This window comes from Balaenoptera ricei, chromosome X, assembly GCF_028023285.1.
Source record: "Balaenoptera ricei isolate mBalRic1 chromosome X, mBalRic1.hap2, whole genome shotgun sequence".
Classification (NCBI taxonomy): Eukaryota; Metazoa; Chordata; class Mammalia; order Artiodactyla; family Balaenopteridae; genus Balaenoptera; species Balaenoptera ricei.
The window spans coordinates 83,201,537-83,223,388 of NC_082660.1; the positions used below are offsets into that span (position 1 = coordinate 83,201,537).

Consider the following 21,852-nt stretch of genomic DNA (forward strand, 5'->3'; position numbering starts at 1 on the left):
CTTTTCTCCACTGTATATTCTTGCTTCCTTTATCAAAGATAAGGTGACCATAAGTGCGTGGGTTTATCTCTGGGCTTTCTATCCTGTTCCATTGATCTATATTTCTGTTTTTGTGCCAGTACCATACTGTCTTGATTACTGTAGCTTTGTAGTATAGTCTGAAGTCCGGGTACCCGATTCCTCCAGCTCCGTTTTTCTTTCTAAAAATTACTTTGGCTATTCGGGGTCTTTTGTGTTTCCATACAAATTGTGAAATTTTTTGTTCTAGTTCTGTGAAAAATGCCAGTGGTAGTTTGATAGGGATTGCGTTGAATCTGTAGATTGCTTTGGGTAGCATAGTCATTTTCACAATGTTGATTCTTCCAATCCAAGAACATGGTATATCTCTCCATCTATTTGTATCATCTTTATTTTCTTTCATCAGTGTCTTATAATTTTCTGCATACAGGTCTTTTGTCTCCTTAGGTAGGATTTTACCTAGGAATTTTATTCTTTATGTTGCAATGGTAAATGGGAGTGTTTTCTTAATTTCACTTTCAGATTTTTCATCAGTAGTGTATAGGAATGCAAGAGATTTCTGTGCATTAATTTTATATCCTGCTACTTTACCAAATTCATTGATTAGCTCTAGTAGTTTTCTGATAGCATCTTTAGGATTCTCTATGTACAGTATCATGTCATCTGCAAAAAGTGACAGCTTTACTTCTTCTTTTCCGATTTGGATTCCTCTTATTTCTTTTTCTTCTCTGATTGCTGTGGCTAAAACTTCCAAAACTATGTTGAATAATAGTGGTGAGAGTGGGCAACCTTGTCTTCTTCCTCATCTTAGTGGAAATGGTTTCAGTTTTTCACCATTGAGGACAATGTTCACTGTGGGGTTGTCATATATGGCCTTTATTATTTTGAGGTATGTTCCCTCTATGCCTACTTTCTGGAGGGTTTTTATCATAAATGGGTGTTGAATTTTGTCGAAAGCTTTCTCTGCATCTATTGAGATGATCATATGGTTTTTCTCCTTCAATTTGTTAATATGGTGTATCACATTGATTGATTTGCGTATATTGAAGAATCCTTGCATTCCTGGGATAAACCCCACTTGATCATGGTGTATGATCCTTTTAATGTGCTGTTGGATTCTGTTTGCTAGTATTTTGTTGAGGATTTTTGCGTCTATGTTCATCAGTGATATTGGCCTGTAGTTTTCTTTTTTTGTGACATCTTTGTCTGGTTTTGGTATCAGGATGATGGTGGCCTCATAGAATGAGTTTGGGAGTGTTCCTCCCTCTGCTATATTTTGGAAGAATTTGAGAAGTATAGGTGCTAGCTCTTCTCTAAATGTTTTCTAGAATTCGCCTGTGAAGCCATCTTGTCCCGGGCTTTTGTTTGTTGGAAGATTTTTATTCACAGTTTCAATTTTAGTGCTTCTGATTGGTCTGTTCATATTTTCTATTTCTTCCTGGTTCAGTCTCAGAAGGTTGTGCATTTCTAAGAATTTGTCCATTTCTTCCAGGTTGTCCATTTTATTAGCATATTGTTGCTTGTAGTAATCTCTCATGATCTTTTGTATTTCTGCAGTGTCAGTGGTTACTTCTTTTTCATTTCTATTTCTATTGATTTCAGTCTTCTCCCTTTTTCTCTTGATGAGTCTGGCTAATGGTTTATCAATTTTGTTTATCTTCTCAGAGAACCAGCTTTTAGTTTCATTGATTTTTGCTATTGTTTCCTTCATTTCTTTTCCATTCATTTCTGATCTGATCTGTATGATTTCTTTCCTTCTGCTAGCTTTGGGGTTTTTTTTGCTTTTCTTTCTCTAATTGCTTTAGGTGTAAGGTTATGTTGTTTATTTGAAATGTTTCTTGTTTCTTAAGGTAGGATTGTATTGCTATAAACTTCCCTCTTAGAACTGCTTTTGCTGCATACGATAGGTTTTGGGTCATCGTGTTTTCATTGTCATTTGTTTCTAGGTATTTTTTGATTTCCTCTTTGATTTCTTCAGTGATCTCTTGGTTATTAAGTAGTGTATTGTTTAGCCTCCATGTGTTTGTATTTTTTACAGATTTTTTCCTGTAATTTATATCTAGTCTCATAGCATTGTAGTCAGAAAAGATACTTGACACGATTTCAATTTTCTTAAATTTACCAAGGCTTGATTCGTGACCCAAGATATTATCTATCCTGGAGAATGTTCCATAAGCACTTGAGAAGAAATTGTATCCTGTTATTTTTGGATGGAATGTCCTATAAATATCAATTAAGTCCATCTTGTTTAATGTATCATTTAAAACTTGTGTTTCCTTATTTATATTCTTTTTGGATGATCTGTCCATTGGTGAAAGTGGGGTGTTAAAGTCCCCTACTATGATTGTGTTACTGTCGATTTCCCCTTTTATGGCTGTCAGTATTTGCCTTTTGTATTGAGGTGCTCCTATGTTGGGTGCACAAATATTTACAATTGTTACATCTTCTTCTTGGATTGATCCCTTGATCATTATGTAGCGTCCTTCTTTGTCTCTTGTAATACTGCTTGTTTTAAAGTCTATTTTGACTGATATGAGAACTGCTGCTCCATGTTTATATGGTTTCCAATTGCATGGAATATCTTTTTCCATCCCCTCACTTTCAGTCTGTATGTGTCCCTAGTTCTGAAGTGGGTCTCTTGTAGACAACATGTATACGGGTCTTGTTTTTGTATCCATTCAGCCATTCTATGTCTTTTGGTTGGAGCATTTAATCCATTTACATTTAAGGTAATTATCAATATGTATGTTCCTATTTCCATTTTCTTAATTGTTTTGGGTTTGTTATTGTAGGTCTTTTCCTTTTCTTGTGTTTCCTGCCTAGAGAAGATACTTTAGCATTTGTTGTAAAGCTGGTTTGGTTGTGCTGATTTCTCTTAGCTTTTGCTTGTCTGTAAAAGTTTTAATGTCTCCTTCAAATCTGCACGAGGTCCTTGCTGGATAGAGTAATCTTGGTTGTAGATTTTTCCCTTTCATCACTTTAAATATGTCCTGCCACTCCCTTCTGACTTGCAGAGTTTCTGCTGGAAAATCAGCTGTTAACCTTATGGGGATTCTCTTATGTGTTATTTGTTGTTTTTCCCTTGCTGCTTTTAATATTTTTTCTTTGTATTTAATTTTTGATAGTTTGATTAATATGTGTCTTGGTGTGTTTCTCTTTGGATTTATCCTGTATTGGACTCTCTGTGCTTCCTGTACTTGATTAACTATTTCCTTTCCCATATTAGGGAAGTTTTCAACTATAATCTCTTCAAATATTTTCTCAGTCCCTTTCTTTTTCTCTTCTTCTTCTGGGACCCCTATAATTCGAATGTTGGTGCATTTAATATTGTCCCAGAGGCCTCTGAGACTGTCCTCAATTCTTTTTTCTTTATTCTGCTCTGCAGTAGTTATTTCCACTCTTTTATCTTCCAGGTCACTTCTCCGTTCTTCTGCCTCAGTTATTCTGCTATTGATTCCTTCTAGAGAATTTTTAATTTCATTTATTGTGTTGTTCATCATTGTTTGTTTGCTCTTTAGTTCTTCTAGGTCCCTGTTAAACGTTTCTTGTATTTTCGCCATTCTCTTTCCAAGATTTTGGATGGTCTTTACTATCATTATTCTGAATTCTTTTTCAGGTAGATTGCCTATTTCCTCTTCATTTGTTAGGTCTGGTGGGTTTTTACCTTGCTCCTTCATCTGCTGTGTGTTTCCTTGTCTTCTCATTTTGCTTAACTTACTGTGTTTGGTGTCTCCTTTTCGCAGGTTGCACGTTCGTAGTTCCCATTGTTTTGGTTTCTGCCTCCAGTGGCTAAGGTTGGTTCAGTGGGTTGTGTAGGCTTCCTGGTGGAGGGGATTAGTGCCTGTGCTCTGGTGGAGGAGGCTGGATCTTGTCTTTCTGGTGGGCAGGTCCACGTCTGGTGGTGTGTTTTGGAGTGTCTGTGACCTTATTATGATTTTAGGCAGCCTCTCTGCTAATGGGTGGGGTTGTGCTCCTGTCTTGCTAATTGTTTGGCATAGGGTGTCCAGCACTGTACCTTGCTGGTCGTTGAGTGGAGCTGTGTGTTGGCGTTGAGATGGAGATCTCTGGGAGATTTTCACCGCTTGATATTACATGGAGCTGGGAGGCCTCTGCTGGACCAATTTCCTGAACTTGGCTCTCCTATTCAGAGGCACAGCCCTGATGCCTGGCTGGAGCACCAAAAGCCTGTCATCCACACGGCTCAGAATAAAAGGGAGGAAAAAAAGAAGAAAGAAAGCAAAAGATTAAATTAAATTAAATTAAGAAGGTATTAAAATAAAAAACAAAAAATAATTATTAAAAAATTGTTTTAAAGTAATTTAAAAAGAAAGAAAGAAAGAAAGAAGAGAACAACCAAACCAAAAAACCAATCCACCAATGATAACAAGCGCTGAAAACTATACTAAAAAAAAACAAAAAAACAAAAAAAAAATGGACTGGCAGAACCCTAGGACAAATGGTAAAAGCAGAGGTATACAGACAAAATCACACAGAAGCATATGCATACACACTCACAAAAAGGGAAAAAGGGAAAAAATATATGTATATTTCTTTGCTCCCAAAGTCCACCTCCTCAATTTGGGATGATTCGTTGTCTATTCAGGTATTCCACAGATGCAGGGTACATCACGTTGACTGTGGAGATTTATTCCACTGCTCCTGAGGCTGCTGGGAGAGATTTCCCTTTCTCTTCTTTGTTCGCAGGGCTCCTATGGTTCAGCTTTGGATTTGACCCCGCCTCTGCGTGTAGGTCGCCTGAGGGCGTGTGTTCTTCACTCAGACAGGGCAGGGTTAAAGGAGCAGCTGATTCGGGGGCTCTGGCTCACTCAGGCCGGGGGGACAGAGCGGTACGCAGTGCGGGGTGAGCTTGCGGCAGGAGAGGCTGGCATGACGTTGCAGCAGCCTGAAGCGTGTCATGTGTTCTCCCGGGGAAGTTGTCCCTGGATCACGGGACCCTGGCAGTGGCGGGCTGCACAGGCTCCCAGGAGTGGAGGTGTGGATAGTGACCTGTGCTTGCACACAGGCTTCTTGGTGGCTGCAGCAGCAGTCTTAGCGTCTCATGCCCATCTCTGGTGTCCGAGCTGATAGCCGCAGCTCGTGCTCCTCTCTGGAGCTCCTTTAAGCAGCACTGTTAATCCTCTCTCCTTGTGCACCAGGAAATACAGAGGCAAGAAAAAGTCTCTTGCCTCTTCGGCAGTTCCAGACCTTATCCCAGACTACCTCCTGTCTAGTCGTGGTGCACTAGCCCCCTTCAGGCTGTGTTCACGCCGCCAACCCCAGTCCTCTCCCTGCGATCCGACTGAAGCTGGAGCCTCAGCTCCCAGCCCCCACCCATCCCGGCGGGTGAGCGGACAAGCCTCTCGGGCTGGTGAGTGCTGGTTGGCACTGATCTTCTGTGCGGGAATCTCTCCACTTTGTCCTCTGCACCCCTGTTGCTGTGCTCTCCTCTGTGGCTCCAAAGCTCCCCCCTTCTGCCCCCCGCAGTCTCCACCGACGAAGGGGCTTCCTAGTGTGTGGAAACCTTTCCTCCTTCACAGCTCCCTCCCTCTGGTGCAGGCCCATCCCTATTCTTTTGTCTCAGTTTTTTCTTTTGCCCTACCCAGGTACATGGGGAGTTTCTTGCCTTTTGGGAGGTCTGAGGTTTTCTGCCAGCGTTCAGTAGGTGTTCTGTAGGAGTTGTTCCACATGTAGATGTATTTCTGATGTATTTGTGGGGAGGAAGGTGATCTCCACATGTTACTCTTCCGCCATCTTCATGCCCACTCTGAAATTTAAATATGTAAACTAGCAAGTCATTTGTAGAGCTCTAAATATCTGAGCGGGGGTGGTATGTACAAAATCACCTGACCTGAACATAGATTTTTATTAAAGAAAAATGTGACATCTTAGAACAGTCCAGTGCAATAGAACTTTGTGTAATAATGGTCAAGTTCTATATCTGTGCTGTCCAATGCAGTAGCCACTACTCAGATGTAGCTATAAGAACTGAAATGTGGCTAGTGAGACTGAGGTACTGATTTTTTTTTATTTTATCTAATTATAATTAATTAAAATTTAAATGTAAATACTTGTGACTAATCACTGTCATATTGGACAGAGAAGTCATAGAAGACAGAAGAGCAGCATGGACATTGTCCATTATCTGGTATGTATATCTCATTATCATCTTGAAAATTTGAAAAATCTATCTTTTAACATTACTGTCACTTCACATAAAATAATTAAGGACAGCAAACATGCTGTTCTTGGGTTTTTCAACTGACATAACCCTGCATTCATTTGCTTGGGGAAGCAAAGGTCAATCCAAAATTCAGGCAAACACATAAGACTAAACTCTAAATATACAACCACAAAATACATAAACATAAATGAATAAAATTAAAAATTAAAACTAGCATATTCTTCTCCCCAGATGTATTATAGTCATAAATTGGATAATTGAGTCTGAAACTCAAGAACTTAAGATATTTACTTGTTGTTTTTAGGCTATATTATATATGCTAGTTCCCCCTTATATAACCTCTAATAATTCTTTATAATCTACTTTTATAGCCCTTATTAAAAATGTAATTATTTTCAATTAACATAAATCTATTAGTATCAACATCAGTAGATACTTAGATTGCTATTGATTTTCCCTCATCTTAGCTAAAATTTAATTTCCATTACATTAGCAAAATATTTTTTCTTACCACCATATCCCGAGTGCCTAGAAGAATGCTGTGACCATATTAGGCACTGAATATTGGCATGCCAAGAATTAACAGAATTGTATTATATGCCATGGATTTCTGTGAAATTCAATTCAGAAGCTATTTTTTCTACCCACAGATGAGACATTCCAGATTTGAACCTTCCTAAAAGCCTTTTGAAATATCATTACAAAAATAAAATTATCATTAATCACTAAGTTTACCTAAATCAAATTATAATAGTAAATACTGTATGTATATTTAATATTATTGTTGTAAAATTCTTTTTTTTCTTAAAGTAGATTTGCTAATTTTCACACTTGTAGTTAGATATTACATGAAAAATATTTTCCTTGGCAAAGAAAGGGCAAATTGTTTATTGGTTTATATAAGTAAAATATTAATAGAATGCTCATTTTAGTTTATGAATTAAAACCAAGATTAATACACATTGGTTACCTCATAGGAAATTTTTTAAAAATTACATTGAAGCAAACTGATGATTTTAATTAATATTTCTGAAATGCCACCTTAAATTTCATAATAAACATTTAATTCTTCCATCAAGATATATTATGGTCTGGATTTGAATAAAAGTTAGTGAATCTAAACACACACAAAAAATCCAAAAAATGCAGAAATATCTTCAAGCAATTCATGAGGAAATATGTAGCTGTACTTGAGTATTGTACTAGATTTTATGTAAGCAATTATAACACTTTGATAAGTTATAAAAGATAATATGACCATATAATTTCACCATAGATTCTAGTGGTCCCTGAAAACCTGATATCGTTCATTGGTTTCTAACATTTAGGATCTTATTTTAGACACTGGTATGACAAAACAATGAGAAAAAACCCTCAGATGCTCCCCTGTTCTTTCAGGACAGAGAACATAGATGAGATCTCAATAACTGTTCTTCAGCACATGTCAGCAACTTTTATGTTAAAAAATATATAGGAGAATTAAAATTGTAGTGCGTGGTTATGTGTGTGTGTGTGTGTGTGTGTGTGTGCGTGCGCGTGTACGTGTGTACGTAAGGGTTCATAAATCAACCATGTACTAGGAATCTTAAGATCTTCTGATCTTCACAGCCTCCAGTACCTTTCTATCTTATTCATTTCTGTCAAAGTGCTACAGGTAACACTGGCTAGAACTGCTCCTGAGAGCCAGTCAACGCTATTCCTCAATCAGCTATCAAGATCACTGATTATCTGTGTAGGGCTCATATTATTGTAGTTCAGAGAAGGGACTTTAAAAGTTTTTTTATTTTCTATTGATAAATTGGACTTTATCAAAATTATTTGACTATTTTAAAGACTTAAGAGTATGAGACCCTCTGTGTGCTGATAAACAATAGCACTTAAGAGAGCCCAAGCACTTTAAGAATTTTACAGTTTTATATTAATTGAACCACTTCCTTGAGGGTTTTGAGGGAAGCCAGAACCAGAGGAAACTGATTTTAAACATTCCCATAATCTGACTTTATAGGCATAAAGAAAATATAGGTACTGTTCCTATAGCTATATTTTCCAATTTGACATTTTGGCATGTTAGTTTCAGTCCATTGTGTGTGCTCATTAAAAAAAAATTCGAAGTTAAATAACATTGTTCTGTTAATCTCCAAGAAAACGTCTTTCTTTTTTTTTTTTTTTTTTTTGGCCAGGCCTCACAGCTTGCAGGATCTTAGTTCTCCGACCAGGGATTGAACCTGGGCCCCAGCAGTGAAATCACCGAGTCCTAACCACGGGACCACCAGGGAATTCCCAAAAATTTCATTTTTAACACCTGTTTCTCTAGGGCAAAAAAAAGAAAGTCTATGTATTTTACACAAGGTTTTATTCTTATCAGAGTTTGCATATTTTCTCCCTCTGCCAAAGTTATTAGCTGTATTTATTAGATGTGATATATGCACTTTTGTCTTAGATGAATATTTTATACTTGATTGTTACTTCTGGTGGTGAAAAGGTGTCCTAGACAACTGAAATCTACAGTAAGATATTTTAATTCATTTGGAGTAACCATTGTTAATTCACTTATAAGTTCATTCACCATGTGAAACTTAATGATAATTCTTTTTAAAATTCTACATACTTCTTCCTTTTGAAATCTTTAATAGTTCACATAAATGTTACATTTATCACCATAAAATGCTATGACCTGAAAAGCACTTAGAACATCTTCTAGCACCACTCTAATTTCACAAATGTGTAGAGGTGTTAAGCATCTTGTTTGTGGTGACAATATTAGTTATAGACGAAGCTGGGACTTAGAATTCAAGTCTCTGGCACTTATTTCTGAGTTGAGCCTATGTCATATGACTTCAAGGAATTGAAAACTGGTCTCATTAAATAATAACATAAGCTAAAATGTTTCCTTCTATGTTTTCCAGGGTCAAAGTATTTTTGGGCTTGATGTTATTGAAACACCAGAAGGAGAGAAGATGCCACAATTGATAGTTCAACAGGAGTTAGATAGGGAAGAGAAAGATACATATGTAATGAAAGTAAAGGTTGAAGATGGTGGCTTTCCTCAAAGATCCAGTACTGCCATTTTGCAAGTCAGTGTTGCTGATACAAACGACAACCGCCCAGTCTTCAAGGAGAATGAGATTGAAGTCAGTATACCAGAAAATGCTCCTGTAGGTACTTCAGTGACACAACTTCATGCCACAGATGCCGACATAGGTGAAAATGCCAGGATTCACTTCTATTTCAGCAATCTAGTCTCCAATATGGCCAAGAGGCTATTTCACCTCAACTCCACCACTGGACTTATCACAATCAAAGAACCACTGGATAGGGAGGAATCACCAAACCACAGGTTACTGGTTTTGGCAAGTGATGGTGGATTGATACCAGCAAGAGCAATGGTGCTAGTAAATGTTACAGATGTCAATGATAATGTCCCATCAATTGACATAAGATATATCATCAATCCAATCAATGGCACTGTGGTTCTTTCAGAAAATGCTCCACTCAACACCAAAATTGCTCTCATAACTGTTACAGATAAGGATGCTGACCATAATGGTAGGGTGACGTGCTTTACAGATCATGAAGTCCCTTTCAGATTGAGGCCAGTATTCAGTAATCAGTTCCTCCTAGAGACTGCTGCATATCTTGACTATGAGTCCACAAGAGAATATGCCATTAAATTACTGGCTGCAGATGCTGGCAAACCTCCTTTGAATCAATCATCCATGCTCCTCATCAAAGTAAAAGATGAAAATGACAATGCTCCAGTTTTCACTCAGCCTTTCATAAGTCTTTCTGTTCCTGAGAATAACTCTCCTGGCACCCAGTTGACAAAAATAAGTGCAACAGATGCAGACACAGGGCATAATGCTGAGATAAACTACCTGCTTGGCATTGATGCTCCATCTGAATTCAACCTGGATCATCGTACAGGCATTCTGACGGCAGTGAAGAAACTGGATAGAGAAAAACAGGAAAAATATTCATTCACGGTTCTGGCAAAAGATAACGGGATGCCACCTTTAATAACCAATGCCACAGTCTTAGTGACTGTTCTTGATCAGAATGACAACAGTCCAATTTTCACTCACAATGAGTACAACTTCTATGTCCCAGAAAACCTTCCAAGACATGGCACAGTAGGACTAATCACTGTAACTGATCCTGATTATGGAGAAAATTCTGCAGTCACTCTTTCCATTTTAGACGCAAATGATGACTTCACCATTGATCCACAGACTGGTGTCATCCGACCGAATATTTCCTTTGATAGAGAAAAACAAGAATCTTATACTTTCTATGTAAAGGCTGAGGATGGTGGTAGGGTATCACGTTTTTCAACTGCCAAAGTCACCATAAATGTGGTTGATGTCAACGACAACAAACCAGTTTTTGTTGTCCCTTCTTCGAACTACTCCTTTGAATTGGTTCTGCCATCCACTAATCCAGGCACAGTGGTCTTCACGGTAGTTGCTGTTGACAATGACACTGGCATGAATGCAGAGCTTCATTACAGCATTGTAGGAGGAAACACAAAAGGTCTTTTTATGATTGACCAAGCAACAGGTAACATTACACTGAAGGAGAAATGTGTCCTTGCAGACCTTGGTTTACACAAACTTGTAGTCAAAGCTAAGGACTTAGGACAACCTGATTCTCTCTTCAATGTTGTAAATGTTAATCTATTTGTGAATGAGTCAGTGACCAATGCTACACTGATTTATGAATTGGTGCGCAAAAACATTGAAACACCAGTGACCCAAAATATTGAGACAGCTGACACATCCTCACCATCCAGTGACTATGTCAAGATCGTGGTTGCCATTGTTGCAGGCACAATAACTGTCATCCTTGTTATTTTCATCACTGCTGTAGTAAGATGCCGCCAATCACCACACCTTAAGGCTGCTCAGAAAAACAAGCAGAATTCCGAATGGGTTACTCCAAACCCAGAAAACAGGCAGATGATAATGATGAAGAAAAAGAAGAAGAAGAAGAAGAAGCATACCCCTAAGAACTTGCTGCTTAACTTTGTTACTATTGAAGAAACTAAGGCAGATGATGCGGACAATGATGGAAACAGCGTCACACTAGACCTTCCCATTGAACTGGAAGAGCAAACCATGGGCAAGTACAACTGGGGCACTACACCTACAACTTTCAAGCCTGACAGCCCTGATTTGGCCCGGCACTACAAATCTGCCTCTCCACAGCCTGCCTTCCAGATCCAGCCGGAAACTCCCCTGAATTCGAAGCACCACATCATCCAGGAACTGCCTCTTGATAACACCTTTGTGGGCTGTGATTCCATCTCCAAGTGTTCCTCCAGCAGTTCTGATCCCTACAGCGTTTCTGAGTGCAGCTATCCAGTGACAACTTTCAAGACACCTGTGTCTGTACACACCAGACCGGTAGGTAATCCAACTTTCTAAGTAACCTTTCTAACTTTATTTTTTTTAATTATTTTCAATTATTACAGAATCTACTGACTCAACATGGGATCAAAATGATCATATTCTGCAGAAGTATCTGAATAAATATATGGATTCATTTTAAGTTTGGTAGAAAATCAGAACAAAATGACTCCTGATTGGAGGAAAATTGGGTGAGGAATGATGATTATAATAGGGACAGTGTTGTCTGTAGATGGCAGTATGACACTTCTTGCTAGAGAATATACTGGAAAAACTCCAAAATAAAAGGTCATGGCACTATCCTCAGTACAATTGTGTGCATGAGGATCAAAACAGTCATGGCTAGATACATCACAGTAAAGCCTTTTGGAATGTGATAAGCAGGTCTTAATACTTAATGGTATTGAGACTTTCAGGTTCACTTGGGAAAATCTGTGTCTACCCAAGATAATCAAATAGCATCAAGATATCCTCCCTACCCACCATTCTCCCTAAACCCCCACAATGAAAAGAGTCTCATTTTCAGATTAGGAACTCACCATTTTTCTGGTTCATAAATCTGTATTAACACAATGTAGCAAGAATGGGATTAGGAAAATGAAGTCACGCTACTCACTCTCACCTTCAAGCCAGAGAATGAAATATATATGAGATCTCTACTTTAGATACCCATTTGAGTATTTGCATATTCATGCAAGGTATTAAGAACCCTTCAGGAGACATTATTAAGAGATAATGAGTTTTGGAAAATGAAATATGATTGCTTTCTCTAATGGGCCTGAAGGAAACTATGCATATATTAAGACCCAAGATATCTGTATACAATAATTTAAAAACCAATAAATTTATGAAAACAAGAGTTTATACAGTCTTTTTTATCTGTATTCCATGGAGAAATGAATAAAAATGTATCTAGAAATTCATAACTAAATTAAATGATTTAAGTATTTTTATTTCCTTAATAAAGTCAAGTGATAGAATTTATCTACATTTTTTCTCTAGAAGTCATGCAGCATGTTGATTTTATTATTTTGTCTGTGTTACTCTTAAGAAGGTCTTCATATCAGTTTCAGTGAATAAAGCTTTTGAAAACCTATTTAGGCTTAATTAAATAGTAGTAATGTGAAAGTCAGAATAGGTTTCCTCTCACCAAAGTTAGAGATATTAAAGAAGTCTATCAGGATTCAAAATAACAATGAAAATAATTTACCATAATTTAGGAAATGCTTTTAAGAATTGAGGTCACTCATGGATTTGCATAGTTAAATTATACAATAACGTTAACCTTTCTCTCTTAATCACACAGTGAAAGTAAGATACTAATTCAGTTGTGGGTGCATTTTTGTTACAATAGGTTCATAATTATGCTATCGCAAATGGTAAAATAGAACCCTACTCTCTTTGTGGAGAGTTTCTGTTATGCTTTGAATGAGTTTATAGGGCAGTGGTTATTTCTACAGTTCACATGAGCCCCATGGTTTCTGACCAAGGTGGATCTTAAATGGGTGGCAAACATAACAGATGCCTAATATCATCATGGTATGTTTTTGTTTTTATTTAACTATTAAAAAGGGTGCTCTCATTTTCTAATTCTCATTGCTATCATTTGGTTTTTTGGAAACATTTCTCAACAGAAAAGTATTCTTTATGTGTGTTGTATATCCTAATAGCACTTTTCCCAGGGCTAAATTTGTGACTCACTTAAAAATCTATACAAAGGGTGGGGTTTGTGAATTACTTTTGCAGAGCATCATTTTTAATAGATTGGCTTGTGAAGTTAGTTAGAAGAGCAAATTCTGGTTTCAACTGTTTTTGAAAGCATGGAGATGTTTTAAGAGCTAGACTTATTTTACATGAGGACATGAACATACAGTAAGTAAGGCATAGATGAAGGAAAAAAATTGAAGTGTTTTCCAAATATCTTCCTCTTTTATTGTTTTTTTTTTTTGATATTTTGTAATCCTGAGAAAGTCAATAAAATTAATAACTTTTTCATTCAGGTATTTTATTTTATTTAGCTAAGAAGTCTTTTCCTAAACACAGAACAATAACTTCATGAGATAGGCAAAATAAGGAAAGTAAATGCTAATAAGAATAAATTATTGGTTATCATTTGGTTTTTATTAGCTAAAAGGAGTATCTTAGAATCAATGAGTTTTCAGATGACTTATTCTATTTTTTCTCATCTTAAAAAAAATAGGTAAATTGTATATTTTATGTCATTGGTTCACAGATGTTTCAGATTAATTACTAAATATCTTCTGGACATGAATTGGTGAACTTAGGTAGACTAATGTGATACTAAAAATAATTTGAATCCTTGTATTTTGTGCTACATTTGCAATGTTCTTCACCCTTTCTGTATACGCTTCAATTTCTGATTAATGCCAGGAGAGGCATCTTATATTCACTGATGTTGCAGAATGCTAAAAAGTTAAGTGAGCACTGAAAAAGAACTCATGTATTTATAAAAATTCAAATACAGTAGGTGTCTTCTTTTTAAAGAAACATCATACATAATGGGGAAAAGTGTCAGCCAGTAAAATAAAAATTCATTGTTCCTTAAGGAAATTCTGACAGTGGAATAAAATATTACTGTTATCAGAAGGCAGAATTATATTCAATTGATTTTAAACAAAGTGAGAAATATATTTTCAAAAGGAGGGTTTAGGGTGATATTTATGTTTAGTTCATTACTCATCTGAATAGAAATATGAAAGTGAAGAAATTAAATGGTTCTAGGAGGCAGTAAGATATAAGGGGATTTATAAATAATTTCATGTTTTTAAAAAGGGAATCAAATATTTTCTATAGTTTTTTTTCCTGACTCTTGTTCTGAAAAAATATGGAACATTCGTTAGATAGAAATGTATCTATTGCACAAAACCATTAATACCTGGGGAATATGAGGATCCTCTTTGATATAAATTTTTACAAGTATTCTGGAAGGCATTTTTGTATGCATATATTATAGTAGAAATTAAAACATGAAATTTAAAAGATGATCTTACAGTGTATTTTATATTAACGTCTTTCAGAGCAAGCAGATAGTGTTTGCTGCGATTCTAGAAAAACAATAAGAATAATCATTTTAGAATCAATTTTGATAATTGTTGTATAAAAGAGATACAATGCCAAAACGAAATCTTGCTTAACACAGTTCTCCCATTAAAATATTGTGAAGACTATACATTTGAAAAATAGGGGAACAAAAATGAACTTATTATTTTGAAAGGGCCTTCTGTGTACAAGTCACTGTATTAATCATGTATTTGAGGTACTTCATTTCTAAAAGAAATAATTCATGGTTACATGAGTGTAGGTATTATACATGGATTCAAAATGGTAAGAGGAGTCTGAGTTAGCTTGGAATAGGCTTGGTATTTACTACTGTTACATTCCATAACCTTGATATTGTGCATCTGTATTTTAGCAATGTGAATTTTAGCCATGTAGCATGCTTGGCAACTAAGACTCCTAGAACACAACCATCTGATTTTGATAACATGTTATTTTTCTTGTCCTAGACTGATTCCAGGACATCAACTATTGAAATCTACAGTGAGATATAACTTTCTAGGAACAACATAATTCTATTCCCCTTCCAAAAAACTCCAATGATTTGTGATTTCAAAATTTGGCTAAGATCATTTATCTTGTAATCTGGATTTCCCACTATAAAAGCAAGCAAAACAAAAACCACCTTAAAAATTATGTCCCACTGAACACCATGCTTACTTTAGCTGTAATCTTGCAATCGAAATTTTAAATTTGTGGAAGGAACAGTGCAGTGTGATAAAAAATAGTTTTATCATGCTGTTTCTCGATTTGCTTCCTCTGAATGCCAACAAGTGTGATGTAATATAATGTGTCTTGATGTACAAACTAATGGTTAATGTATCAATCATGAAACATGGAATTACTTGCCCTGTCTGATAGCTGAAGAATTTAAACATCATCTCCGGGAGTTTGGAAGTGAAGCTGAACTATCCAAGCTACCCTCTGAAAGGTATCCAAGGGCAAGAGATTTTCTTTAATATCAAAAATACAAACAGCAACAACAAAAAAAACACTTAAGATCATTTTTTGGAAAATATTCACTACTATAGTGTTGTTGAGAAAATAATTATAATTATCCATCACTCTGCTGAAAAGTTAGATGATATAAAATAATTTTAATGGGTTTTTATGTTGATTGTAATCATGTTGTTCCACTACTTTAATCATTAAAAAATTATTTTTGTTGTAATCATGTTTCTTTTTTTCTATAAATACTGAAAAAGAAAGAAGTTTTTCTTTTCTATTTTTATCTATCAAAAGAAGAATGTAAAGTTCTTTATACTCCCTGATATTTTGGGGAAAAAAAAAGTACTGATGTTTGTTATATAGTGAAATGTAATTCCGTTCATAAGTAAGTAGAGACAAGGATTTAAATAGGATATTTTGAAAGATTTTATCTTAACTTTGAAACTACCTAGGAAAATATAAGCTACTAGAGTCAAACAGCTAAATAGATCTACATAATATCTCTGGCATTAAATTACTGAATATATTTCATTGCTTTGAGTAATTTGGCCTTTAACTCATTCTTCACAATATGTTGATTAATCAATTTCCTACACAAATGACTAAATGCCTCAAATTTGGTGTACATTAAATTTATTGAGAAAGGAATGATGTGTCCCAATTTTACATTGTATTCTTTAAGCTGCTTATGACTTACTAACAGTACTAACAGAATTTTTTTAAAAGCGTGATTTCTTGGGGTTAAAAGGGAGTATAAAGGACCTTTATAATCACGACATAACATATGTTTCCTGGATTCTCATTCAAATGCTTCATTGTGTATCATTTTACCTTGCAAAGTGTGGATAGGATTTGGTCTATTATGTATGTGCATTAAATTAGTGTATTATTTGAAGTGTTCCTTGGTGTAAAGGTATTTAGAAGAGACTTATGCTCTATTTAGCATTTCAAATTAGTGTAATTCTTGGATATTTAATATATAGGCAATATTTTTAAAAGATTTCTGTTAAAATTTAGCATTCCCATTTACTCAGTACAGAATCTCTGGTACCTCCAATAATGTCAAGTTCCTTGAACATGCTTGCTATCTGGCTTTTTAAACATTACTTAGTTAATTATAATGACTGTAAGTGTAACTGTTTTACTGGTAATGAGAAATGTCATGTAAATTACGATATTGTATTACATACTTATAAACAACTATTGTAGAAAAATACTTAAAATTAAATTTTACCTTTGTGAAAGTTATTCATATAAGGTAACTTTATAATGTCTCCCCTATTTCTTCCTGATAAACTAAATATTTCAGTTTAATTTCAAGGAATGTCAAAATTGAGCCAACTTATTATACCTCTAGAGTCAGTGCCCTGCAGGTACCAAGACGTACTAAGAGTAGGAGTTTCCAAAACCCATAGTCTCACTTAACTGTGAAAAAAATTATGATGCCCAAGAGAATGAATCAATACTTCACATGTCCCATGATAAACTAGTGTGGCTTCATGACCATTTGTATATGTAATTATTATATAAATGCATTTTAAGTGCTTGTGTCATGACCACCCTGGTCTCTGGTTTTCCACACATTCTGTGAGCTAGAGGAGAATACTTCATTTTTCTTCCACTTCAGCAACCCTTTCCTTTAGGCCTGTGATAAGGAAAACTCCTAATCACTCCTTTGTATATATGAAGATGAAAATGTCTTGAAACAGTTACCCAGAATCTCTTTTAAAAATTCCTCAGTATTTTTATGGGGGTCATCTTTGCAGAAGATGAAAATAGAAACTTTATTTTTAAAGCTGCAAGTGATTCCGTCTCTCAGAATATAATTTCTGTGAGAAAGGAACTTCTCAATTGATTTCTTTCCTGCTCTTTGAGGCTAAAATATTTACCCGTATAAACCAATGATGATTGAGATTTAACTGTATCTAAACTTCAGCCATAGATGAAAATGGATTCTGCTTTTGATTATTAACTACCCTTGATCTGTCCTTTGCTTATGCTTGAGGAAATAATATTAACATTTGAGAATAGTATGGACAGCATTGAAACTAATTTTCCACAAAAGCCAGAGAGGACAAAACTATGTATTTTCCTCTTGGTTCCTTCTTATCAGTTGATTTGATGATACTTTTAATTTAATTATTGGTGTTATTACATGTTTGGCTTACAAGGTCTCAGATATCTTCCCATCTCTTGTGTTGGTATTAATGGACTCCTAGAATATTCTCAATGAAGTGTCCTTGATGGTCTCTCTTGTTCTTATTCTAGTCAGTGAATAGAGAAAAACAGAAGGAAAGCAAATCTTAAGACTAGTCATCAAAGAAACTTTTAGGGATTACCTAATCGATTAACTACAATGTGCTGTATACTTTCATCCCTGCAAACACTCAAAGGAGTATTACTTTCTTTTGATTAAAATCCAAAGTGTATAAATTGAAAAAAATTGCTGAAATACATTTCCTCATTTTACATTAAATATAAAAGTTTATTTTTAGAAGTAGGGTATTCAAGCTATTACATTTCTTAAGTTATTTTTATTTTCAATGATTTAAATTGAAAATTTTATAGAACAGTTTTAATTCTATCCATTAATTAATCTTTTATGTATACTTCTGTTTTCTCTGCTGACCATCCTGTTCACATTATCAATGTGAACACATATACTTTAGAATAATTTTTAAAAGCTGAACTTATATTCAATCAATCATTATTTCATACAATATTTACTAATCCTTTCATTTCAACACAAAACAATGCTGCCACATTTTACAATTTTGTCACCTGCACTCGTCACTGTTTAATTAGATTTTGTAAGTGTCCGTCTAGCTAGGTGTGATTTGAAGCCTGATCTCAACAGAAGTGCTACAGGACAAGCAGAGCTTAAGTAATCTTATATGAACTTAATCTACACTGTGTAAATGCTTCCTATAGGTGCTCTTGTGTAATAGACTTTTTTCTTTAGGTTTTGCTTAGTTTCTGTCTATTTTTATTGTTTAGATTTAGGTTTCTAGCATATTCAAAGGTGCTGTGATAATATAAAGCTGTATGTGTTGTATATAATTATTACTTTTAAAAAGAACTAATGTTCAATTTGTTTTTTCGTGCATTATGTGTGTTCATACATAACATCCGTGGTTTTATGTGGTATTTAGAATTAGGAGTGGACTTTTTAAAATTGTAGAGTAGTCATAGGCCTTTATTTTTATTGAACAATGCAATATACATTTGTTGTAGAAAATTCAGGAAATTGTAGATAGATTTTAACTGTATCTATGACAATTTGATGAAGAATTTTAAAACTATTTGTTTTTACTTCAGGCTATACCAGTAAGTTTTTCTTTATAATTTACTTAGTAATTCTGTTTAACCTTTGGAAGTGGTGCACTTTAAAATTACAGAAGTATTCTGCTCTTTTTATATTATAAACTATACATGCAAGATTTTTTACACATAGTGGTAATTGACTTAATTATTATGCATATTGTTTATTTTTATAGATGTATGATTAGACAAATTTATGAAATAATTGAATCTGATTAGTTGATAGTAAACTAAAGAGGCATACTATATATCTCCACCATGAGACTAATCTGCCCTCAGTGAAAATATCAAGTCATGATGAAAAAGCTTTTCCGTTTAAAAGAATGCCATCTAAATATCTGCCAAAATTTCCCTTAGAATGAACAACCAAGTTATCCATTATAATTATTTCTAAAAAGCCTCGTAACCAACTCTTACCTTTTTCAAATTCTAGATATTCTCAATTAAAATTTTATTAACTCTCCCACTTCAAGTGATTAATTATATTTAATTATCCACACATACACTGGTACTATCCAATTAGGAGTAAATCTTTTTCTGTGAAGTGAAAAAAATCACATTCCATTAGGTTTCAGATAGTCAAATTGACATAATAATGGAAATGAAGTACTTCAATGAATATTCTAGACATATATGCACTTTTCTCCCTTGTCCTGGAGCCTTATATTTATTAATTATTCACTGATTTACTTCACAAATGTTATTCTCTTAGAAATGCACTTTAAAAGCATTTTCATTTTTTGTCTTAACACTTGGTAAAAACGTTAGATAACAAAATAATACTTTCATTAGATACTTAGAGAAAATTTGAATAATACCACTTTTACTCTCTTTGGTGGTAGTAGAAGTAAACAAATGTGCAACACTGGTGAAAAATATTATTTTCAGAAGTCTGCAAAATAAACTTTAAAATGTATTTACTCATCGTACTACATATCAGTTTTAACCTCAGATTCAAAATCAACACAGACCACTATTTCAATGATACTTTAAACAGAATTGCTCATAAACACTATCACCTTACACAAAAATGTTTCCTGTAATTCAAGTATACAGCTCAAATAGTTGTTCAGTGTCACAACCTCGAAGTAATTAAACAGACACACACACACACACACACACACACACACACACACAAGAACAAATTTGATCCCCTCTTTTGGTATGTAAACACAGACCTAGTCTCATATTCAGGGTGGGAAAAAACACACAAAAATGGAATTGCATGGATGCTGGAAAACTAATTTATGAACTCCTAAATGAGAGATTATATTTCATTACTAATTTTATTTATTTGATCACTCATTCAGAACTATGTATTGGGTGCCTTTTGTGTAGATAATTATATACATTATTTATGATGTTCAGATTGAATAAGTACATATTTTTCACACAAATATAGTTATTCAAGGGAAGGTGCTGAGTTCTCTTCCAGATAGGTATTGTAGTTTTGTCTACGTGATACTAAAACATCTGGAGGCAAAATACAATTTTTCACTGAATATGGGGATATTTTGTCTACCTGACAAAATTGACTCCATAAAGACGCAGACTTTATCTAGTACTACAAAATGATATTATAATAGTTTCATTTTAGATAGGAAAAAAGAATTTGACATGCTATATAAAGTTAACATTATCTGAACTAGAGCAATTGATAACATTTAACAACAAAATTCTACATGGTGCTACAATTCAACTTTACATATATAAGTTTGAGTTGTTTGTAAGACTATACACACATTTATTTCAAGACGCATACACACTGTAGAAATGATGAGGTACATACAATTAAGTCATTTTAGGTGTGAGACTTAAAAGACAACCATACCAAACTCTTAAAATTAAGAGACCTAATTTTGAGTCTAGAGGAAAATTCATTTTAATTTGATGTTTATGTAATTCTAAAACAGTGGGATTAAAATGGGTTAGGGTATATATAAGCATACATATGTTTGCGTATATGTGTGTATATTTATGTTTTTCAAATTTCTAGCAGAAAAAAGTAATATAAACTTTAAACTAAAGACAACTTGTTCAAAGATCATACATCTATATTTACAATGTTATTCTCTGTTCTTTTAAACTCATGCCTCACTTCCAAACTTTAATCATCCTTTATCCCTTATATCACCCTACATAGCACCTTTTATTTAAAAAAACTCTTGCCACATTCAGTGCATTCTGAATATGTGCTCATGTGTTTTTTACTTTCAAATTATTTTACCTCTAATGTAACTGCAGTACTTCTTTTCATAAAGTTTCCCTGTTTTCTGAAGGATCACAGATCCAGTAACATTAAATTATAAATTAAAAATTAAACTATTTTTCCTATCTAATTACCAGTGTAGATTCTACTTCTCTTCCACACAAAAAAGCTAAGATAAATTTGCCTTCAGTAATAGTCAACTTCTGCTCAGTTGGCATAACTAAAACATATGTAAAAGAATCCATTAAAATAATTATTTTTATTTGCATGAATACCTTATTTAATTTTAATACCTCTGAAACCAAAACAGAGATAAGTAATTCTCTGTTAGTGCTCTGTACAATGTCAGATTTTCAGTTTCATAAGTCTGCAGCTTTGTGGGTTTATGTTTCCATCAAAGGCTAAGATATGGATTTGCCATAATCATATACATGCATACCTACTTATCTATGTATGTGTATACACTTTTATAAACAGCTTGGTGTGAACTATGGATTGACGTAAATCATGGAAATATTTGTGAGGATAGATTCGGTTTTTAGATTGGGTAATGTGTACAATTTATTATCATCTCTGGTTTTGAGTGGAGCTAGTACTGCGAACTGCCATTGAAGAAAAGCTGTGTAAAGTAACATTAAAATTGTGAAGATTTAAAATACAAGAGCAGTCACAAACAGTCACTCTTAAAATTT

At 34.5% G+C, this 21,852-nt stretch overlaps 1 protein-coding gene across 2 annotated transcripts in view; it reads left to right on the forward strand.

The window, feature by feature from the left end:
- PCDH11X (protocadherin 11 X-linked) overlaps positions 1-21,852 on the forward strand; it is a 685,545-nt gene that overhangs the window by 74,819 nt on the left and 588,874 nt on the right. Inside the window, exons 3-4 of one of the 2 annotated variants that reach the window (XM_059911039.1) lie at positions 9,106-11,601; positions 15,132-15,443. In XM_059911039.1, the coding sequence (XP_059767022.1) occupies positions 9,106-11,601; positions 15,132-15,176 (2,541 nt within the window). In that variant the 3' untranslated portion in view covers positions 15,177-15,443. Of the gene's footprint in view, positions 1-9,105; positions 11,602-15,131; positions 15,444-21,852 lie in introns of those variants that run through there. The other variant, XM_059911038.1, reaches the window with a different exon arrangement.